The sequence below is a fragment of the Pteropus medius genome, unplaced genomic scaffold (genome assembly GCF_902729225.1).
Source record: "Pteropus medius unplaced genomic scaffold, Ma_sr-lr_union100, whole genome shotgun sequence".
NCBI lineage: Eukaryota > Metazoa > Chordata > Mammalia > Chiroptera > Pteropodidae > Pteropus > Pteropus medius.
In genome coordinates, this window is record NW_024344377.1 from 2,126,818 (window position 1) to 2,150,027 (window position 23,210).

Genomic DNA, 23,210 nt, shown 5'->3' on the forward strand with positions numbered 1-23,210 from the left:
AATTATTGTTTTTCTTAGCATGTGGGCAAAGGCTTGTCGAATAGTATTAATTTATTTAGAATGATAAAGCTTGAAGCATAACTATATCTCCCTAATTGTACTGATGCCTGGGCTTGACAGTGGGCAAGTTGTTCATGCTCTGGGTGTGTCAGGTCACCTTAAAATGAGCCGATTGGATAGATCACCTTGAATGTCCAGTTCCTTCCAGCTCTAAAAACTGATTTAGTCGCATAGCCATAATGCAGCATCAACCATTTCTCATCTTAAACAACAGCACAGATCTTGTGAAGAGGTTACCTTTACAGCTAGATATTTCACAGGGCTCTGAACAGTTATTACGATTTAATGCAGAAAAGCAAGAAGATGACTGGGATAATTAATGGACTACCTCAGTTCCCAGCCCATTCCTAGGTAATGACTTAGGCATGCAGGGGAAGAGTGTTCTCCAAAACCATCTTTCATGCCACTTGCTAACTGCGTAAGAACCGGGAGAGATCACAGGATGGAGCGTTCTGTGGAATTGGCTGACGAGCCCACAGCTCTAGGCATCCTGGTTCCCATGGAGCCGCTCAGCAGAGCGAAGCGTCATAGCATATGGACTGTTGGTTTCCAAGTATATTTTCGATTTAAGAAATGACAACATAAAAAACTGTTCGTTTATAATCATAACCAAACAGCTTTGGATGGGTAGGTTAATTAGATTTACATTTGCTAGGTTGCTTATGTCATTTTAAAGACTTGATTCAATGTCATGCTTAACCGCAAAGTATGCTTATTTGGAAATATCACTATTAATGTCCTCATTCATATTTTTATACTTTGTTGGGCTTTTTCTCAGCCAAGACATTTCAGCTTTAATCCCAGATCAAGCAGCCTGTGATGAGGAAGCAGGTGTATGTTGGTATCAGCCAGTGTGTATTGGCTGCTCACCTGTGTCTTGACTGTGTCAGATGCCTCCTGTGTACGTTGCCCTCAGTCCCCTGCACAGCCCAAAGAGGCGGCACTGTTATTTTGCCTCTTTTTGAGATGAGATGCGTCACATGACTCCTAGGTGGTGGAGCTGCCATTTGGACTCAGGTGGTTTTGCTCCATATTCATGCTTTTATTAAACTGTTTTCTTCAAATGTGGGTCTGTGTTTTATGAGGACACTGTTAGGATAAATGGGAAACACAGACAGTAATGGCTTCAGATGGCCCAATGTATGCTGTTGAGAGCAAAGTTGAGGGTATTTTTAATTATGGTAGACTATATATAGCATAAAATTTGTCATTTATTTTTAAAACTTTTTCATCACCCCAAACATAAACTGTCTCCATTAAGCAATAACTCCCTACTCTTCCTCCCCCAGGCCCTGAAAACCACTAACCCACTTTCTATCTCTGTAAATTCTGTCTCTGTTCTAGGTCTCTCACGTGGAATCATTGGATATTTGTCCTTTTGTATCTGGCTTATGTTACGTAATAGGTTCAGGGTTCATCCAGGTTGTCGTGTGAATCAGAACTCCGTTCCTTTTTATGGCTGAATAATTTTCCACCCTATGGATAGACCACGTGTTATTCATCTGCTGATGGACACTTGGGTTGTTTCCACCTTCGGGCTGCGGTGAATGACGCAGCTGTGAACATCAATGCACAAGCATCTGTCTTGAGTCCCCGCTTTCAGTCCCTTTGTATTTGTACCTAGGAGCGGGATTGCTGGGTCATACGGTAATTCTGTGACAAGCTTTCTGAGGAAGGTCTTGATTTTTGAAGAGTTAAATTCAAAAGGCAATGGGTGCCCTGCTGGCCCTTTCTGAGCACCTGGGAACAGGCATCTAGGAGAACAGCCTTGCATTTCGAATTCACTTCCTACCTCCTCTGGAGAGATCCATCCATTGTTAACTGGGTGGAAGGAAGCATTTCTGCCACTGCCTAGAGAATCTCGCCCAGCCCTGTTCGCTCTGCACCTCCGGAGAAGCAGACTATGTGGCATTTAAGCATTAAACAGGTGTCGCCTCTGCATCTGCGTGGTGATGAGCAGCAGTAAGTGCCCCAGCCCTTGACACATGTGAGTTCAGTTCGTGCACACACATCCATGAGGGGGATGGCTTGGAGTCTGCCAAGAGCCTGCTGAAGGTTGGGATCTGGCATGGGATAATAAGGTTTTATGCATCCTAATGACAGCTGGTCTCTGTTGAATCATAGTCCGTGCGGCACCTTGACGAAGGCCAGGGTTAAAGGGATTGCGGTCTTTCTGGGTAAATTGGGCCGTGGTGCCATTGGAAGGAAGTCTTGGCAGTATTTATTCACACATGGACGTAGCATTCATCGACTGGGCACAGAGTAAAACTTTCCGTCCAGCTTCTGCATGTTGATTCCACTGGTCATTGAACACCTGGGTATTTGGAAATGTCTGGATTTTTTTTCGCAATGGAGAAACCAAACATCCAGGTTATAGCCTAGGTCTTTGACCTTTTTCACCTTTCACCTAGGTGTTTGGTGTCACAAAGGAAATCTGCATGCCCGGTTGTCACCTGAAGGGTAGCTAGGGGTTTAACGTGCACCTTGGAAGATTTAGGTAACAGAGGAATTCCACAAAAACCTGTTTGGGCCACCTTTTGCCTTTGTGATGACAGAGTGTGGAATGTTTGTGGAATCCAGTTTTTGTATTACAAGTAAGAGCATTTAGGCCATTAGCTTCTTTCTGTTTTGTTTCAGTATTGAAATGTTATTTTTAAGTCTTCAGTGAACATAGTTTTGAAGCCTCATGCTCGCATTCTGTTTCTTGGCAGATGAAAAATAATGATGAATTCCACAAAGATTTGGCCATGGGCAGGAATGAAAAGAGAGAATTGTGCATGTGTCTGTCGGTGCAGGGTCTCTCTCTCTCCTCCTGGCTCTCGTGTTCGGTCAGTCAGTGACAAGTGCAGTGGTTCCGTAGCAGATCAGCTGGTACCGAAGGGAGGCCCAGGGAGCTGGTTTATTTCACATTTTCGTTGTGTGTGTGCACGATTTCTGTTTAAGTTTGAAAAGTGAAAATGAGGAAAAAGTAAACATTTATAATCCCACCACTTCGTTATAGGAAAGATATTGCTAACAATCTAGTACATTTTCTTTCGGATTTTAGCAATGTTTATACAGATACGCTTATGGATTCAGGCCTGTATGCATCTATAGAGTTGCACATGCGTGTGTATTTTTATTTTTATTTTTTTTACAAAATGACATCATGAATATTCATATTGGTATTCAGCCTACTTTTTGTCATTTATCAGTGACTATTAATGATACCTTGCCAGGTTTGAACATAGGAATACCTCATTCTTTTTAATGACTGTATGCTATTCTGTTGGAATGAATTACATACATCAGTTTATAGAAGATAAACTATACATTATCAGTGACTCTCTCAATGGATTGCTGTTTTTCTGCTGTTACAAACAGTGCTTGAGGCAACAATCTTGTTCGCTCGCCTTGAACTCATCCTGCTATTTTCTGTGTAGGCTTGATTTCTAGAAGTGGAATTAACTGGGTCAAAAAAAAAAAATACGTTTTGCTCATTTTAACAGTCACTATGGAATTATTTTATGTTCCCATTCTCTGTTTGAGTTTCTCTTTCCCAACACCCTCAGCACATACTCAGTAACATCTATCTTTCTAATTTTTGTTAATCAGCTGGTGAATAACAGTGTCTCATTATTGTTTTGATTGGCATTTCCCTGATCGTTAATGAGGTGAAACGTCTTTTCATATGTTTATTGGGTCTTTACATCCCTTTTTCTGTGACAGTGAGGAATTTAGAAAAACATGTTGAAGAGGACATCTTGCATTTTTGTTGGAAGGGTGATTTCTTTTCGTTTACACTAAATCGGGGTATGGAAACAGAATGTTTTTTAAAAAAATCAACACCCAAATCTTTGTGCCTTTCTTCCCTACCTTTATGGAGTTACTGTTTGTAGTCTCTTAGCTTGTCATTGAGTGACCACTGTTCATGGTAGGATACGAAAGTGTCATACCGTCCCGCTATTGGTGGCTTCTGAGGGCATCCATTTGAAAAATGCCACAGCTCATAAAATTTGGTGATATGTCAAGGAATCAAACGCTGGAGCCCTGATACGAGAGAATAAATATTAACAGCGCTGCATGGGGCGGTATCGATTCAGTCCCAAGGTCTCTGGGAGGGCAGAAACATCTTGTTTGGTAAATGTGTTTCTCCTTGTGAAAGCATTTTATAAATGTTGACTTACTGATATTTGTAGTGCATCTCCAGGAAGTGGCTCTTTGGGAGCATGTGCCCCTGCAGAGGGAGCTAACGTGGAATGCCACAGTGGCAGCGAGGGACTTGGCTGACCATAGGCCCTAGGGTTAAAAATGGCAGTGGTATGCTGAGCTGCATATGCCAAGATTTAGTTAGTGTCGTGGGCACAGGCAGACGGTGCCTTCCCTGTCACTTCAGGTTCAGCTCCATTTGGAATACTCTGTGTGTCCAATCTGGATCCAGGCACAAGAAAGACATTGACAGTTTGGATGGGGTCCAGAGACAGGCACTAGCCATGATTAAGGGCTTACGGGCATGACATCTGAGTAGGGGCTCAAAGAACTGAATATTTACAGCAGGGCTAAATGCTGGATTACGGGGCTTGATGACGTTAAGAGACCCGTGGCTTCATCCCTAAGTTACCCTCCACGTGACTGATTCCTTGGGAGCCAGGAAAGTCCCATTTTGCACCCCCCACCTCGAGAGCGTGGGGGTAGGGAGGGTCTCATCGCGGACCCACTTGCCTCGAGTTAAATCAGGGAGCTGGTACCTGCCTCTTCGTGCTCTGAGCGTACAGCTCCAGGGAAGTACCCAGGATTCAGAGAATTTTAATTGCACTGGAAAAATTGGCACCCACATCTATCTTCTCCTTCAGAACGCTCCTTCTATACATTCTGCACCGAAGGCGCTTCTTCTCCCTCCTGAGAGGAGACCTAACCTCTTGTTTTGGGTTCTCCTACAAGTCTGTGGCCCTGCCACGGGCAGGGAGTGAGTCTTCTGCAATGTGGAGTGTAGACTTTCTCCATTGTAGATCTGATGCCTTCAGATTCATTTTACTTCTGGGCGTTTCACCTGTGACAGAATGAATGTCTGTCATCAGCTCCATGACACGAGACTCCGAAGCAACCTCCATGGTTATACAGGGGGGTCAGTGGCAGGCAGCAGCTGAAGCACGGTGACCGCCTGCCCAGAACTCAAGTCTTAATTCATTGCTTGTCCTCTTGTTAAGAAGAGTCCAGCTCTCACCCCTGTGATCTTTCATGAGACTGTCAGTGATGAGCAAGTGATCTTGCTTTTGAACCTGGCATCAGTCAGTCTGGTTGGCTGTAATGGCTCGTGTAGAACTGAGCGCCCGACATGAAGCTTTGTGCTGGGGCATGCCCTTATAATCTCTTACCTCTGCTGCCACTGCTTTTCAAAGTGGACAGCTGCTCTGCCCTCCCGTGTTTATAGTGGAGCACTCACAAGATGACTCTTTTCTGCTCTAGTTTAGTTCCTTGACTCACTCGTGTGCTTGCAAAGGCTCTGCCGGTATTATCGGTTTTTACGTGATTGAGGCAGAACACCCTTGGAGTGCTTGGGGGGGGTCATTCAGAAGGTCAGTTGAAATTCCTGAAACGATAGTTAAAATTAGTAGGCCCTGGCTTCGTTTTTTTATTTCCATTTCTCCCAGAGTGCCTTGTCCAAAATACCCCTAAAGAATGATTGGATTCAGAGAGCAATATTAAAGCCTTGACCCCAAATGCAGAAGATGAAATCTGCATTTGGTCCTGGTAAGGAAAAGTCATGCTTGCTTGACAATTTGAGAATTAAAATATTTTAAAAGCAAGGTGGGAACATTAGAGCCTGGCCTGTTTGCATGTTGACAGAATGTGGGTGGGACTCATAATAACTTATATTTACACGTGCCGCTTACCTTTGGAAAGTCTCAAGGAGTTGGTAAGCACATGGCTGGTCACCCAAAGGCCATATTTGGAGTTCTGAGCATCTCTCTCAGAAACGTGTAGCATCTATTCAGCTGCCACCAGAGGTGGGAAGAGTGTACCTACGTCCCCAGCTGAAACTTCTCGAGACTTCCAGCCAGCCTCTGAGGGCCATGGGGAGAGAAAGGAGAGGCTTTTAAACTTGAAGGCTTCTACAACAGTATCAGCACCTGCCTCGTGGGCTCCTTGGGAAAAGTAGCTTAGCCGAGGTAGGAACGGATGCTCAGAGCAGTGCCTGGCATACAGTAAGTGCTCACGAGTGTTGGCCCTGGATTGTTCCTTGGGGGACGAGGGTCCGAGGGTTCCCACTGGATGAGCGGCCTGGTGGCTCACCTTCCCTGAGCACCGATACCGTGCCAGGGTTCAGGTTCCCTGGCCACTTGGCCGCTCTTGGATGAACCCTCAAACCTATGACAGTAAGAGACTCACTCCACATACTCTTGGGTATCTGAACACGGCAGTATCTATTGGCTAGACATTCACCGTGATGACAAGTTGTTTCTGTCATCATTCTGAGTACTTACTACGAGGAAAATTTAGAATTCAGCTGATTCTTCTCTTTTCTACCTACCTTGTCTCACACAACTCCTTTTTAAATCAAGAAAGCAATGTACCTGGTAGTCCGTGCTATGACTGTGAAGTAACCACCTCCACTTTCATCTTTTCAGGTACGAAACCAGCATTGGAGCCTTATTATGGAAAGTGTGGTCCCATCCGACAAAGGAAATTATACCTGCGTGGTAGAGAACGAATACGGCTCCATCAATCACACATACCACCTGGATGTCGTTGGTGAGTTTGCTTCTCCCAGAGTGGCAGCTGTCCATCAGCCTGCTGTAGCTGGACTCATTTGAAGTCGTGAAAGTGAGTCTTATTTCTCCCCGTGGTTTAAGGAGAGTTGGTTCGTTTTCGTGCTTTCCAAATACAGGCTGTCATTCGAGAAGGATTCCTCTGTCATTCGACAATGTTCTGTTTCCTGATAAGCCAGGTTTTATGTGTTCTGTGTGATCCTCTTGGTGCTCAAGTGTCGTCTTGTATAAAATGGACGTGGTGTGAAATGTGCTGACATTCTGGAAGCTGAGATTACTCTGAAAAAATGTTAGTGTGTACAGGGCAAGGGTACAGATAATGCTACAGGAGACCTTTGTTTTTAAAAGAGAGGCAGCGTTATCTAATAAAGAGTAACCGTGTGATGCTGGCTGAAGCGTAAAGGGAAAGGTATTATGATGACCGATCCTTAGAGTAGAGAGGTCAATGCCAAGGGGTTCTCCACTTCCACCAGAAGAAAGTCACTAGACACTGCAAGTTTGATGTCTGTCCCCAGAAGCTATTCCTTTGAAAAGGGAGCCATGTATATGGTCTTATAAGTACCTTTTAATCAAAATGCTATTTTAATTATCTCAAGACCGCATAGCTTATTTTCTTAGAAACACACATTTCTTCCTGCCTTGCCTATTATGATGAGTTTCATCGTAACTGATAAAGAAACGGTGTTTCTCCATCTTGTTGGAGGATTGATAACATATGGGAACTCCACAGAGGACATGTCTCATTGTAACAGGGATGCTGGACTAAGACCTTTTTTTTGTAGAAGCCGTTTTTTCTCTGTGTTGTCATCTATTCGGACTCTTAATATGACCACCTGTCTTTGAGTCCTTGCTGTGGGTTACCCAGTCGGCCCTTCTCTACCTGCGACTCCCTGACTCCTCCGAAGGTCTCAACTCAAAGCGCACCTTGATTCATTTTGCCCTAATGTGACCCTTTGTATTTCTGCAAACTTGTGCCTACCCACTGGGTGTCTATAAACAAGGCTTTCCTCCATTACTTCTGATGCGTGTGTCCCTGGTATTATGAGCTCACATGTGGACATTTCTTCTCCTTCAATAAAATATAAACCCTTTGAAGAGAGAGACCCCAAGGTATTTGAATTGCTCAAAGAACCATTAAAAAAACTTTCCAAGAGCTTGATTAACCAGATTACATAGATTTGTTTAATTGAAGTTTTTTAGGTTAACTGAAAATTAAACAGAAACCCATTTTGATTTTCTACCAAGTGGAAGTAAATTACATCCATAAGAAACTCTGCCTGAGAAAGCATGATGTAGTCTTTATTTCCATTTGTGTGTACATATTCAGTGGAATAAAAAAGTATTTGTAACATTTTGTTTTTGTTATTTAGAAGTCTTCAGGTGAAATTTGATGGGTTTTTGTATAATGTAGGTCCTACGGATGTTCATAAAAGACTGAGTTTTAGAGTCTTCTTTTCTTACAGATATTTATGGAATGTTTCTTAGTGGGAATTACTATGTACAGATATTTTACAAAACGAACACGAAGCAAAGTCGCTCTCAAATATGAGAAGAAAATGGTTAACATTTATTTTGGCATCAGTGTGGTATAAATCCATTGATCAAAGTGCACGCGACTTGGACTTCGCTTCGGGCCTCGTGTATCCCGAATTTGACATGAAAGCGTTTCTATTTAAGGAAAGAAGAAATTGGAGGCCAAAAGTTCTAAATACCTAATTCTGAATATAAGTCATTTATTGTGGGAATAAAGTATCTGGGCTTATAGCAGTGTGGGGGGAACGTGGCTTCGCATAGGTCCACCAGTCGTCCATTAAGGTTGGTTGGGGCGATTCCAGGGGTCAGAAGACACATCTTGGCCACTGTGGCCAGGGGCTCTTGCTCATGGCAGGTTTGAGGTTGAGTTGTTATGTAAAACATTCAAAAGCCCCTCACCCCACCTCCCCTTTGAGCTGTCTGGCAGCGCCTCTCTGCGAAGCCCTGAAATCCCTTAGAGTTTAGGCTCGGGTTTGAGTTGGGCTGCTGAATAATGGAATTCTGCTGTCTAATGTTAATCCCCCTGGCAGTCGGTCTTGTTGAAAAGAGCATATGATTCACTGGTGTAATGTAGAGGGAGCGTAGAGTGTATGGAGTAATGCAGAGAAAGGCCTGATTATGTCACAAATTTGGGAGCTCGCCCAGCTAAGCGTGGGCCAATAATGACACAATACTGGTTGGGAATATCCGTTAAAGCTCAGCTCTAATAATTTTCCAAGTCTTGGACCTTCTTTATAAATAGAAGCCAGAAGTCAGTGGAGTATAAGACATTTTCAGGAAAGATGGAGGTGTGAAATACTCTCATCTTTGCTCAAAACCCTAGTAATTGCTTTGAGCAGCACTAATAAAATAAGAATTGAGTCAGCTAAAGAGTCCCATGTAGACTGACTGACAGGGCTGGCAGACAATCATTCCGAACATCTCAGCGAGTGGCGACCAAAGGGATTCAGGCTCGAACAGTGAATTGCTAGTGGCCCACAAGTTCAAGTTTAACCTATCACCTCGTGATCCCGGCTTCCCGGCTCCATCACGGAACATCAGAGAGTGCGCCGGCGAGCGCGAAGCCCTGTCCTCGTTCACCTTCTCCCAGGTGTTAGCTTTGTTGCTACGATACGTAGATCTGTGGTTCAGATATTACGAAGCATCCACATAGGCGAGCGCTTTTCATCGAAAAGCCCTGCCTGGGCAGGCATTCCCGCAAGCATGGGAACGTCGGCACTGGGTCATTTCAGTGACATTCTTGTGTTCTGGAATCGAACGCCACTGTTGTGGGCGAGGGACGTGCTTTCGTGGACGGCGGCCCTTAAAGGGGCCTTGCTCGATCCTCATTAAAATCGACCCCATCGCTTTTCAGTCATTCACCTGCGAGGGGAAATTAGCGTGCAGCTTCACGTTTCGGTAATTGTGGGGGTAATAACACGCGCCCCCTCCCCCCGCCCCCGAGAGCTGGCCCCGGGAGGTGGCAAGTTTTGGCCCCAGTTCCTCAGTGAATGAGGCCGAAGCGCTGGATGGAGCAGCTGCAACCTAGGAGAAGTCAATTAACTGTGGCTTCACGATTTTTACTTCTGAAAAGGAAGGAGTTGAAACTCACTTGTGCTAGAAAAAGGGCGCCTGGCATCGTGGAAAGAGCAGGCAGGTTTGTCAGCCCACACGCCGGGTCACTGTGCGAACTGGGACAGTTACTGGCTTCTCTGAGTCCCTGTTTCCTCGTCAGTAAAACTGGAACGACGATACGTACTCATTCCTACGATGAGCGAGTCACGGCGCTTGGGGCTGCGTAACAAATGACCACGAGCCGGATGGCTGCAAACGACGGAAATGTTTTCTGTCTCCATTCTGGAAGCCAGGAGTCTGAAGTCGAGGTGGAAGCAGGGTTGGCCCCTGCCGGAGACTCTGAGGAGAATCCGTTTGACGCCTCTCTCCCAGCTTCTGCTGGCTGTCCTTAGCCCTTGGCTTGTAGACGCATCACTCTGGTCTCTGCTTCTGTCTGCCTCTGGCCTTCCTCCTTGCGTACGCCTCAAATCCGCCTCCGTTTTTCCCTTATAAGGATACTTGTCATTGGACTTGGGGCACCCCCTAAATTTAGAATGAACAGATCTTGGGGTTCTCAACTTAATTACAGTCACTTTCTCAGGTTAGGATATAGGCTTATTTGTTTGGGGGGCCACAGTTCAACCCACTGCCAGGGTTACGAGTAATCACTTGGGTTAATGATGAAAACACCCATTTGGCACCTAGGTGACCAGAAAGAAAGCTGGTGTCCTTCCTTTCAAACCTGGGTGCTTCTGAGAGTTAGAAGGCATCTTCAATACCTTTTCTTAGATTTAATCCGAAGTTTATTAAACAAGCCAAATGTCACGTGGGGACCAGCGGAAGTGGCCAGTAGCTGCCGTCCACGTGTCCTGCCAAGGTTACCGCCTTTGGTTAATGCCACCGTCAAGGCCGTCCTGGTATTGACTCGGTCGCCGGACCTGCAGAAAAGGATCAAAGACTTTGAGGGCCCCAAGGTCATGGAGTTGGCCTCCGTCTCTACCTCTCACCCCGTTTACAGCGGAAGACATCCAGGTTCAGGGATGGGATGGGGGTGGGGATGGAAGTGATTCGCTAAGGACTTAGAGGATCTCCAGAGCTGGGGCCTTCATCCGGGTTTTCCCAAATCCTAGATTCACGCTCTGCGCCCCAGGTTGATGTCTCCGCGTTCGGATGACGGGTATGGACCGGCATGGCTGCTGCAGCAAGGCTCTAAAAGGGTCTGCCGTTACCCCCACCCCATGTTCAACTCTTCGTTGCAAAACAAGAATGTGAGAAAGAGATGTGGGAGAGAGAGAAGTATTTGAAAGACTAGTTGCTCCTTCTTATGTATACAGAAATCTTCGGCTTTGAATTACGAACTTTTGCTCTCGGGGGTGTCCAGTTCTGCATTCCCGGAGAACCTTGGACCTTTTTACCTGGCATTGGATATTTCAGGGGGCAGAGTGCAGTGGAGGTGGAAATGGTGCCTCCGGATTTGCCAAGACAGCTGTGCCTACTCCTCTATCAACGTGACTTTCCAGGAATTTGTCCTCCCCTGGGACAAGAGCTGTAAGTGGCAGACAGTGTCGTGGGGGATGGTCGGGAGCCTGTTAGGGGCCAAGCATCCCTCGGGCTGTGTGGAGATGGCTCAGGCCTCCTTACCAGCCCCGACTTGCTCGGCGCAGACCGGATTGGTGCTGTCGACTAGTCCTTGACATCGATCTGCTGTAACCGGGCCCCAGACATGACAGGACGCAGCTCGAAAGCATGAAGGAATTCGTCCTGCTGACTCCCCGCCAGGTGTGTGTCGGGAGGAATGAAGCCTTTCATGCCAGTCACTAACTGATAAGTCTGACTGCGGGGTTGACACCTGGCACTGAGCTTTTGGCCGCCTGTCCCCAGTGGGAGAAGGAGAAATTGCATGAATTTTGCTTACTGCTTGGGGCAGCCTCCATCCTGGGGAGACAGTCTCCTATGTGGTCCCGGAACAGAAGGAAAGGGACAGAGGCACGTTAGAGTCCCTCCAGGGTGAATTTTGGACTTTGGAACAAAGTCGTGTTTAAGTAAATGAAGAAGGTGGCCTTAATCAAGTAGTCAGTTGGTTTATTACTGAAGCTGTCAAAATTGGGGTCATTCTTGCTCACTTCCCCTTACAGAAGACCCCTCTCTGTGCTGGTTTCTGTCACACGGCGGCTTCTGGACAAAGCTTTGGTTTCTCTGTGTGATTAGGGGTGGGGGCGGTGACTGGTAGGTAGCGTTACACCACGCACTGCCGTGTATCCAGAGACTTTAACACATTGAACACCTGACTCACAATCTAAGTTGCTATGCTCACACATTTCCCTTGCTCTCACCAGGCCTCAGCTGCACAGAGCCCCTTGGGGTTCTGACCGTGAAGCGTCTTGACCTAGGGGCTTCCTGGCCGGGCCTCGTTTGATTTTCCATCTTCACAATCTCGCTGTCGAATAGCTCCTTTCCGTTTCTTGCTCTAAGTTTAAGAACTGGTGTTTCTCCTAGTACTGGTTCTGCGTGTCGGCTCCAGGATTGTGAAATCTAGCTGGAGGGAGGCAGAAAGCCCCTCCGCTGAACAGAGGCTGAGGTGCCATGCCGAGTCATGGGTCACAGCGAAAGCCTTTGTCAACGGGCTTGTTTGGCCAACGTGGAACCGTGGACCTGGAGCTGGCCGCGTGGGAGCAAGGTCTCATTGCTGTGTTAGTGGCTCCAGCACCTACCTCTCCCTTTTCTTCCAAACTACCGCCCCCTCCTCTGCCCTCCAGGGCCTCCACTCCTTGTATGAGCAGCGCCGGAGGCTCTGGCGGGGGTCACGTGGGAGAATGGTTCAAATTCTGGCTTCCTCCTTTGCCAGCTCTGTGGTCTTGCTAATCATGGAAACTCCGAGACTCAGGTCTCTCATCTGTAAAATGGGGGCGGTGATCCATTTTCGTCATAGCATGTTCTTGAGGATGAGGAAACAGTAATACCTCGTGGTTGTTGCTGCTGTCATTAGCTGGTCCCAGACCTCCTCTAGGCTGTGTCTCTAGGCTGAGACGCATTCGCTCAGCCCAGCCCTGGTCAAAGGAGGGGGCCGGTCCTCTCTTTTCTTCCACAGATTTCAAAACTTCCTTTGGTGGCTACTGTTTAATGAGCTTTCGGTTGCTACAGAGTGGCTTTTCATACCTGTTCACCACAGGGATTCCAGAGGGGCAGAAGCTGGTCATTGGGCAGCTGCATCACTCCACATGTACTGACCAGAAGTACATGCTCTCTTGGGGGACTGATACCGGCCAGAGGCTGAGAGCAGGTGGCGTCCGTGGGTGCCAGCTCCCGGGTTGGAGCAGGCACACGCCAGCGTGGATGGGGCATGTTAGAACTTTGCAGGATCAGCACTTTGGCCCTGTTCTTTGCAAGCCATCAATTGCCCTCTGCCCCATAGCTGAGGAATGAAGCCTTATTGATTGCTTTAGGTTCTGGCAGGGGGCCTGGCTGAGGTGGCTGGGCAGAGGGCTAATAGTTGACCTCCTGTCTGATCTTTGACATTGAGTCTATGGTGTGGGCAAAGAGGATGCAGAAGTGTCACAGGCAAATTAATGTCTTAGAGCGTTTTGTACGTAGAGGGTCACTTCGCCGTACCTGGAGATAATGTAGGGGACAGGGGACAGAAAGCTGCTGCTGTCAGAGCACGGGCAAGGAAGCTTGGTGTGAAGATGGAAATGCATGATGGCGGTCGCAGTGCCCCGTAACGAGCCACAACTCAGCGAGCTTTCTATCAGTATGTGCTGGATGGAATTAATAGAAAAACAGTTTAATGAGTTACTTAGGTTTGGAATTTTGTGGTTCTTAACATATTGCAAATTCCAAAGCGAGAATTCTTCAGCGTTTCTCTCTAAACTCATTTCTACAACTTTGTTTAACGGTCACCTTTGTAAAGCGAAAGACCCCATGTGGGATGTATTATGCCTACTCCTGTGAAGATGTGAGTGTACGAATACCGTCATCGTCTTCCCTTTCGGAATGATTCATCCACCAGAGCACTTCGATGGAGTCTCCCTCCTCCCCGCCTTAGAACACCCACTGTGGTAGTCACAGCCTTTATGTCTGGTTTAATTTCACAGTCAGGGAGAAGGCGGGGCAGAAATGTCCTAATGTGTCATAGGGATACAGCGCCAACTTAGAGGGCACGTGAGTCGGAAAGGTGGCCTCTAGAGTCACGGTTGTCTTTCCCTGTAGTGAGGACAGATGCAGGTGGGAGGTGGGCAAGACACAGGCAGGAGGGGTCTTGGTGTTGCTATGCGGACATTTTTCCGTTTCTCCCGAGAAGAGAGAGATGAGGGGAGAAAACAGCAGAGCCCTGTAGTGGGAATTATCTCTGTTTATTGTATTGTAATAATTAATCCTCTATCTATGGAGCAGCCTGTACTTGGCCTAGACGATGACGTATGTGACAGTTAGTTGAATCAGACAGGAGCTTCGCCCTCTCGGAGTTCTCACGTCACAGTACAAGACCCCAAGCTACCACAGCGAGAAGATGCCTGGAACCCGATAGACCTACCCTCCCCTCCTCTCCCCTCCCTCCTCCTCCTCCCCTCCTTCCAAGGATTTCTCTCAAACAAGGCCTGTAGGAATTCCAGCCATCCCCAACAAGGGCCCAAATCAACAGGTCAGATCAGGCCCCAGACACGATCCCCATCATAGCAGGATGAAAGTGTCCTTTGAGAGACAGGCATTCGATATTATTCTGGAAGTTTTCCTTTATCTGGAAAAGTCCTCATTTATTGGGTTCAGTATATATTCTGGCCTGAGACCGAAAGGTGAAGGATTTAGTCCTTTAAATGGTACATTTTGGTCAAAAGAAAGAAAACCACTCTGTATGAAACCATCACTGAATGTTCAGTAGGGCGTGAGCTTGGCTGCAGGCTGGCTTGTGGCATTTTGTCAACCTGCACAGCGAGAAGAGAAGTAGATTTCAGATTGGAGCCTTTTGTGAGGTGGCTGACTATTTTGAATCTTCTCTTTAGATGATGCTTATAGCTGGGAATATCTAGAATCACTTATTTGCAGCATCTGAGTTTGCCTCTGAGAAAACAAATGAGCTTTTATTGTTACAGCTTCTCATGTGGTTGGAACCACAGGGAGGCATTTTTGTTGTTGTTGTTTGCTCAGATGGGCTGAATGCTTTTGCTTCTGCTTGAACCACCCCAGGAGCAAAATAAAGCATCTGCGAGGTTAGCGTGATAGATTTTTCTAGACTTCCCCCAGAAGTAAGGCTTTTTAACGGTGAAAGTTGATGAAACCTGTCAGCGTTTTTACCGTGGCCATCTTTCCACGTCTCTACATCTCCGTCTACTTCATTCTTGTGAGTGGCCCCTGTGCCGGTCTGTCCTGGATATAGTGTAATGTAATCATTCCTCTGTTGTACAGCTTTCATTTTCCAGTTACAAAGAGGCTACAGTGACAAGCTTCGTACACATCTATTTATTGGGCATCTAGGTGAATATATTTATAGGATAAATTTCTAGGGGGGGACTAACCAAGTCCTATTTTTCGTAGATGTCAGCAAAACATTTTCAGCCTAAAGAGCTGCTTTCTGAGGCTGCCGTCTTTAGGGACTCCCCAGTAGTTTGGTTTTTAGCCTTTTTGCAAATCGTTTGAGAAAAGATACTCTCATTTAGAGTTCAGCCTTTGTAACAAGAGGGTATGTTTAATTCCTGGACTGTTTTTTTTTTTTTTTTTTTTAACCTTTCCAGTATATTCTCCCATGAAGGAAACTCATTTATGCAGACACCAGCTGATAATCTTGCATTCCTGAAAGATGTCGCGCCCCCTGTGGCAAGTGGCAGGGTGCTGAGCCCTGTGATGGAGCTCCCCAGCATGACTGCCCTCAGCTGTGTTTACCCCATCTCCTGGGGGTGGGGCCGGGGGGAGACTGACGTCTGAGTTTTACATCAGTGAAAGCCAAGCACAGTGTAGGGAGGGACCTTGTGCAGAGCCTTTGTGTCAGGAGAGAGAAAAGCTCTCGTTTACTAAACTTGGACAAGATAAATATACTTAACTAATTGGGAAGGCAGAGTTTCCCTGATCCTAGTTATACATCTTGTTTACTCTGTGATATTGTCACCTTTGCCATGGTTCCCTTTTTTTATACATACTACATAAAAAATATACATACTACAAAATGTAGCATTTTAGCTATTTTCGAATGTGCTATTCAGTGGCATTAACTACCGTCAGTCATGTGGTTGCGTGACCATTACCACTGTCCATCCCAGATGAACTTTGCATCATCCCAAAGCCACGTCACTTTTTCACAAAAGGAGAGGCTTTTTCAAACCTAAATTTGGCATAACTTTGTGGTCACCAAAGAGTCTTCAGTTCCGGTTTAACTTTTTGAAGGCGCAGAGCTCAGGGTATTGCCACCATTTGGGGTGTAAATAGCACACAGCCCTGTTCCTGTAATTTGCCCAAGGAGACCTAAATTGACACCCAGCCAGTAGAAGCCACTCAACCCCCAGCCAAGTAATAGTCTGTGACATTAATTAGGGAAGGCACTTTGCTTCCACCTGTCTTGGTCTTCCTAGGCCGCCCAGCCTCGGCTGGCCCTTCACTCTGCTTCTCCACCTCATCGAGCAAGCACAAAGGAGTTAGTCGTGTTTGGCTTCTAGCATTTCACATGGCGCAGCCTCCGTAAGTCACTGAGGGACTTCAGCGCTGGCGGGGAGGCACTTTGGCTCGCCCCAAACAAGCTCGTTCCGCAGACTTTGCTCTCTCTGCCGAGAAACAGATATGTTTTGGGAGAAGCTGGGTTCCCAGCTCAGTTCCACGAGACTTTCCAGAATCATATGTCCGGGCAGGAGGAAAATAAGGCTAAGCCTAGGACGGCGAACGAGTAGCAGACTAGTCACCGTCTACAAAAATGTGCCTTTTCCTTAAAAAATAAATAAATAAATAAAAAAATCCAGGGGCCCAGCATCCCAGTCCGTTTGTCTCTTCTAGAAGACGACAAGCCAAAATATCGATGATGGGCACTTTGACCCTTTCTGAAAGGGTATGCTCCCTCTCTCTCTCCTTCCTAACCGTATCTTTTTCTACTGATGAGTTTTAGTCCTGACCTCCTTTGGTGCCAATCTCTACGAGGCTGGAGAAAGCTTAGGCAAAGCAAAACTCAGAGCCCAGCTACATCGAGCCCATCTGGTTTGAGTGCATCAGGCAGAGTCTTGACAAGGCAGCGAACTCATTCTACTAATTGTCATTAGCGTGAGGTCTTTAGCAGGTTATTGGGCTCCTCGAACTTCAGAGGGCTTTGATCGGCCTGCCCCTAATAACCATGCCTCATGCTAACTGGTTTTAGTGCAACAAAAGCAAACCACCGCCTACTCTCGAGAAAAAAAGCTGGGCTGGGCTTTAAAAAAAAAAAAGAATTCTCGGTCATTCTCACTTATCCTCCAAATCGCAGTGTTCTCTCTCTATTCAGCCCCTTGGAATTGCTGAGAAACTGCCATTTTAGAGGAAGGGTAATTAAAATTTGATTTTAATTTAAAGACAGGGCAGGCAGAGTTCTCTGTGCTCCTTACATGAATGGGGTGCTCGAGAGGGGAGACTGGCTGTTACCAGGTCAGTACTGGCCACTCGGTGTGATTTGAGTCTCTTGGTGTTTTGCTGCCAGAGAGAGCAGCTTTGAAATGGTGCTTTGCGGCAAGCACTGCTTAACTTTTTGGGGAGGAATACATGGAAGACCCGTGTGTGCTGGGCGAGCGGCCACTCTGGGCTTGAGTAATTTATAGAGGTCAGTTAAGAACCTGGTTCTCCTTCAGATCCTGGGGCCGTGTAGTTACTGAGCCGGCAGACGTGAAGCCTCTGCTCTGCGGACATTTTTTATGGCCTTTGCAGAAGTTGTACATCTCTTATGAGCAAACATATCATTACGTCCAGAGGAGGACTGGCATGCGATAAAGTTTCAGTGGTCAATTAAGAAAGAGTTATTGTTTGTCACTCAGGTATTCTCTCTCTCTACAATTAACTTCTTGGAATGAAGCAGACTGTTTTCTTCCCGCCGTCCTGTGTGGCTTCCAGCTTTGGGGAGAAAGTCGGTCTCGATAGTCAGACTCTGGGCAGCTGGGCCTTCTGCTTCGGTGAAATAGACTCATTTGGAGCACTTGACAAGAAGGAGTGGGAGCGAGAACGCCGGGGAGAGAATATTTTTTACAGCACTTCAGTCTGTGTTTACTATGCATTTATTTGGTGGAACCTCATTCCAGCAGTGCAGCCAACTGTCCCGTCGGCAGCAACCGCACCCTTTGGGCGGCTTCCCATTCTGTCTTAATTTGGAATTCACACAGGGACCTTCGAATGCTGATTTTAAAGGTTCCCAGCCCCTTCAGGCCCATGCACACTGTACATCTGCGGCCTGCCGGACGCAGAATGTGCACTTTTAAAATTGCAGTGAAGACACAGGTGAGATGCTCATCAGCTTTGCTGTTTCCCATATATTGATCTCCTTTAAAAAGAAAAATCCGTTTTGTATAATATCAGAGAGTTTAACATGCCGTAAGAGAATCTTGCCTAAAGCTACATCCTTTCTGGTGGAGAAGATGTGATTTCTGTTATCGCGTAGGAGAACAAGAGATGAGCGAACTCTGGGCTTCATTCTCATCCGGAGATAATTCTCCGACTGATTCTTTTTATATTAGCTTGCTGCCCGAAGTGTTGCAAACCTGAGGCGTTCAGTCTGCCCAGGGCCCAGTGAGGTTCTCGGAGAGCACGTGAGCTGTCGCGGGGTCTTCGTGCCCACCATCACTGCCCCGTTCCCCCTGGGCCCCGCCTCGGGGGCCGCCTGCTCTTCCCGTCTCTGCAGGACCTGCCACACGGCCCACTCCCCCAGCCGCCGGCTGCACCCTGCTTTCACCCCAGGTTTTCAGAAGTCAGCACAGGAGCTCAGGCACTGTCATCTCCTACAACTGATCACTGTTCTTGGGGGTCTGATGGACACCAAGGAAGAGTGATCACTGAAGGGTTCGAGAAGCGGAGTGCCGTGCTTTGCAGATGCTGGCATCCGGGACCTTTTCCAAGATGTTTCAGGCCTCGTTTGCCGACTCGTTTTAGGGCAGAGAATAAGGTTGCGAAGGAAATCAAAGCCTGATGTGGAGAAACGAAACATGAGGCCTACTGACTTTTTAAAAACATTTTAAATAACATTCTCTAAGGTTTCATTTTATACTGAAGGCAGCTGTAATAAGTTTTGGAAGATGGTGTAAGGTTTCGATTACGGAGTGATCCGCCTACAGTTTCTGTACCAAAAGTGAGAAAAGGCTGAGGGGGAATGGGGTGGTTAAGAGGTTATTTTGTATAAGGTGAGAAAATTTGAAAGGATGAATTCAAGACTGCAAGCAGGTGACATTTGGTGGGCTGTAATTTGCAAATGCAATAACGTTAAACCATTGCGAAGGTTGTTTTTTTTTGTTGTTGTTTTTTTATAGTCTGATAGCAATGGAATTACTCAATAACTAACTGGAGCTCCAGCAGTGCACTGACCACAACTAAAACAAGACTGCAGCTCTGCAGTGGGCCCTGCCAGGGTTGCCCAGTGTCTAAACTCCCCATTGGAGGCCGTCTGAAAGTGCCCATTGTTTGAGGGACATCGTGATTTGGTATTATGTGCACAATGTTTGCTTGTGGAAAGATTTATTAGAAACAAGTATGTTTAAGAAAGAGAACGTGGTTTGAAATTCAGTTGATCTGGCTTGTGACATTTAAGATTTTATAGTACCTTTGTTTCTAAGAATAAATATTTAGGCCCACTGTAAATATTTATCTTCGAGCATACAAACACAGGCGTGCAAAACTGGCAAACCGAGCCAGGGGATGAATTGATACCAAAAATTCACTTTTCTATGGAATGGACTAAACCACCTCAAGGTTTGATAGGTACAAAGAGGCGTATTTAGTGAGCGTGGCTGTCCGTATCCAGCCCAGAGGACAGCTTCCCTGGCACTGTTAAGTCTCTTGGGAGCGGGAGAGTGTGTGGGGACTTAACTGTGTTCTCACGTGGATGGGTCTAGCCGGGACCATCCCTGCCAGCTGTCAGCAGGTCCCTGTGGCATCCAGCTGGCTGCCAGGTCTGACCAGGAGGTCAGCCAAAGCGTGAGGGTTTCTCGATGATACTTGAAGGGTCCCCAGCTTTGAGATTTTTCTGCCCTCAGAAACCAGAAGTCTCGACTTCGGCGTCCTTTGCTCAGCCTATCTGGGTAATATATTGGGGCAAATGAATGACTTCTTTGGGGGCTCTGGAATCCTTATCTTTTTAATGTAAAAATGTAGGTGTCTGTGACGTGATGGGAGATTCTGGAATGAAATGGGCTGAGAGTAACCACTAGCACTTTTTCTTATCTTTTTTTTTTTTTTTTTTTTTTTTTTTTAAGTTTTTAAAGACCAACAGGCTTGTGCAGTAAAATCAATTTGCACATGGGCTGGCTCTTGTCCAGCAAATTCCACTAAATGATATTTTAATCTGAAAGGCTCACGTATGGAAAGGCTTAGATATCTATCACTCTAATTTGGCAGTCCCAGCCCAGTGCATGGGGATACCGAGGTGCCGTGCGGAGGCGTCATCTGTGTGTGGGCTGTTTGGGACATCCTCATTTCCCTTGGCCATTTTTTAAGCTGGAGGTTAAAGGCGGTGGCACCCACTGTGTGGGGAGGGTGACAGGGAGGACGGTCTGGTACGTGCAGGTCTGTGGGGATGCAGTGATAATTCGTGAATGGAAGGATGATTGGATGTGTGTGGCTCTTGACCAAGCTGCCACGTAGGAAGGTCCCAGTTAGCTTGTACTTATAGTGCCATGTGGACAAGATCACACAGCAGGCTACTCTGTCACTTGATCCTCGAGGACCCTTGCGTGTAGTTACTTACACACCTTGATGTGGTTGCCCCTTCAAGATTTCTGCAGAGACCACCTCTAAACTGGAGAGGAACCTTTCAGGCACGAGACAAGAGGAGGTATCTTTTGTCGAGAGCTTTTTCCCTAGAGAGAGAGGCAAGGCAAATGGCAGTGGGAAGTCATTGGTAGCCTGCCTGGTGTAGGGCCTCCTTTAAGGCCGTCTGAAATGTCACCAGGATTTGGGAACTGGAGTCTCTCTATGCTTCTTTCAGCGTCAGTCTGAACAAGCCAAGGGACGTTTACTTGTGCATCGAGCATTTGGCACACAGTAGCACTTAATATTTATCAAGGAAATAAATGGGCGGATTAAAAACGAATGAATGGAGTGAATTTCACGGTAAAGAGAAAAAACCATTGTTCATTCAATCCGTTTAAAACTTTGGTCTTTTAAGCTTTTAGTTTATTTTCTTTTAAAAACAAGGAATACAAGTCTTTTCAGAGCATCTAAGAAATGTATTGGGAGCACTGTGTGTAGGAGTCATATTTGGTATTCAGGGTGACCATAAAGTTGGTCTTGTCACTAGCCTATGATGTGGAGCTTATGGTCAAGGCGAATTTCAGTATCACCCCAAATGGAATTAAGTGAAGAGGTGCCCATCTCCCTGCAGTTGGTCTTTTAGTTTGTCTAAATAAAATCTTTTCCCTTGTTCATTAGGTGGCCATGGACGACCAATAACTTGAGATACGATAAGTTTTGTTCCCAGTTTTCTAAATCAGTATCCTTTTTATGAGGGTCGTGCACCAACAGTCTGCTTTGAAGTCGTTTCTGCTCTCCATTGGGCGGCGTGTTATTTCAAAGAAGTCAGCCAGCAGACTTGAGGCCTTTTTGGCTAGAGTTTGCAAACAGCCTCCTGGACGACACAACTTATTTATCTCTCTCTCCCCGCTTCCCATCCCACTGCCCCTTTCTATCTTTCTCTCCACCAGAGAGGTCGCCACACCGGCCCATCCTCCAAGCTGGACTGCCCGCCAACGCCTCCACCGTGGTCGGGGGCGACGTGGAGTTTGTCTGCAAAGTTTACAGCGATGCTCAGCCCCACATCCAGTGGATCAAACACGTAGAGAAGAATGGCAGTAAATACGGGCCTGACGGACTGCCCTATCTCAAGGTTCTGAAGGTGAGGACTCGCTGGATCTGAAGGCACCCCCCAACTGCGGTCTCCTTAATGGGTTCGGCCACAGGTCCTGTTGAATTTGGGAAAAGACGATTCTCTTATGTGATTGGCTAGTACAGAGCGTATTTGGGAAGTAGAATATGAAGCTTGTTAGTAAAATTTCAGAAGGGAACTTCGGGGTGTTAACGAGACTATTAGAGTTGGAGTCACAATAGTTTAGCTATTTATCTGCCCTGAGACCTCAAGCGACACGTCGGGCTTAGCTGCACATCTGTGGAAGCGGAGACCATGATACCATCTCCCCTGCAGGCCAGTTAGTGGGATGGAATAGACAGGAAGAATTTTGTAAACTCTAGGCGTTGTACTGATGTTTACTGTTATGCTGATGTTTTCTCTGAATGTGACATTAGGATCAAATTTGCATAGCCACCTTTTAGAAACAGTTTCAATTTTCCTTTTAAAAGGAAGCCCTGAACCAGTTGACATTCATTCACACGTGATTTAGACAATAAACTTTAGAAAATGGCCTGTGCTGGTGAAATATTGAACAAGGAAACTTTCTTTCTCCTTGGATTTCTTACCTGGGCCCTTGCAAGTTCCCATTTTAACAGCATCAGCCTCTTTATTTTTTAGATCTCGCTTGCTGTTCAGGGTGGTGCTAGCAAGCAGAAGCTAAGTCTGTACGACTTGTTAGCCTACCTCCTGCTGTATCTCCCATATCGAGTTGCCGATAGAGAATGTCCTTACAAAGAACAGCCTCCCAGTAGAACCACAGGTAGCTGAACTAAGAACTCTCAAACAGTGAGGCGTTCTCTCCAGCTGATACCAAGGCTCGGAAAAGCTGGAGGAAGGTGCCTAATCTGGGGAACTGCTAACCATCCTGTTAGGTATTGATCAGACCCTTTCACGCCTGTCCACCAGGTCACTTCCACTGTCCACCGGTTGTCTTACTTTGTTCTTCCTAAACCCGTAGCCCCTTAGTAGTGCTGTTTACACGTAATGGAGGTTGTTTTCTTGCGGTGTGTTGGTGGTGGGACCCTAGACAGTGCAAAGTCCTTCCTGGTTGGCCGTTATATTGTTCTCCTGTGTCTATTCTAGCACTCGGGGATAAATAGTTCCAATGCAGAAGTGCTGGCTCTATTCAATGTGACTGAGGCGGATGCTGGGGAGTATATATGTAAGGTCTCCAATTATATAGGGCAGGCCAACCAGTCTGCCTGGCTCACAGTTCTGCCAAAACAGCAAGGTAACAATGTTTTTTTTTGTTTTGTTTTTTTGTTTTTCGTTTTTGTTTTTTTTTTTTGTTTTTT

The 23,210-nt window shown here is 46.4% G+C and overlaps 1 protein-coding gene and 1 long non-coding RNA gene across 19 annotated transcripts in view; both read left to right on the forward strand.

The window, feature by feature from the left end:
- Positions 1 to 23,210, forward strand: part of FGFR2 (fibroblast growth factor receptor 2) — a 99,038-nt gene that overhangs the window by 40,715 nt on the left and 35,113 nt on the right. For 11 of the 18 annotated variants that reach the window (XM_039870829.1, XM_039870828.1, XM_039870839.1 and 8 more), the window contains 2 exons: positions 6,669 to 6,792; positions 21,713 to 21,903. In XM_039870829.1, the coding sequence (XP_039726763.1) occupies positions 6,669 to 6,792; positions 21,713 to 21,903 (315 nt within the window). Of the gene's footprint in view, positions 1 to 6,668; positions 6,793 to 21,712; positions 21,904 to 22,998; positions 23,147 to 23,210 lie in introns of all 18 variants that reach the window. The other 7 variants (XM_039870842.1, XM_039870830.1, XM_039870826.1 and 4 more) reach the window with 1 other exon arrangement.
- On the forward strand, positions 14,442 to 21,701 carry LOC120608862 (uncharacterized). Its single transcript, XR_005654552.1, has 2 exons — positions 14,442 to 18,302; positions 19,325 to 21,701. It is a non-coding gene; the product is annotated as an uncharacterized LOC120608862 (long non-coding RNA).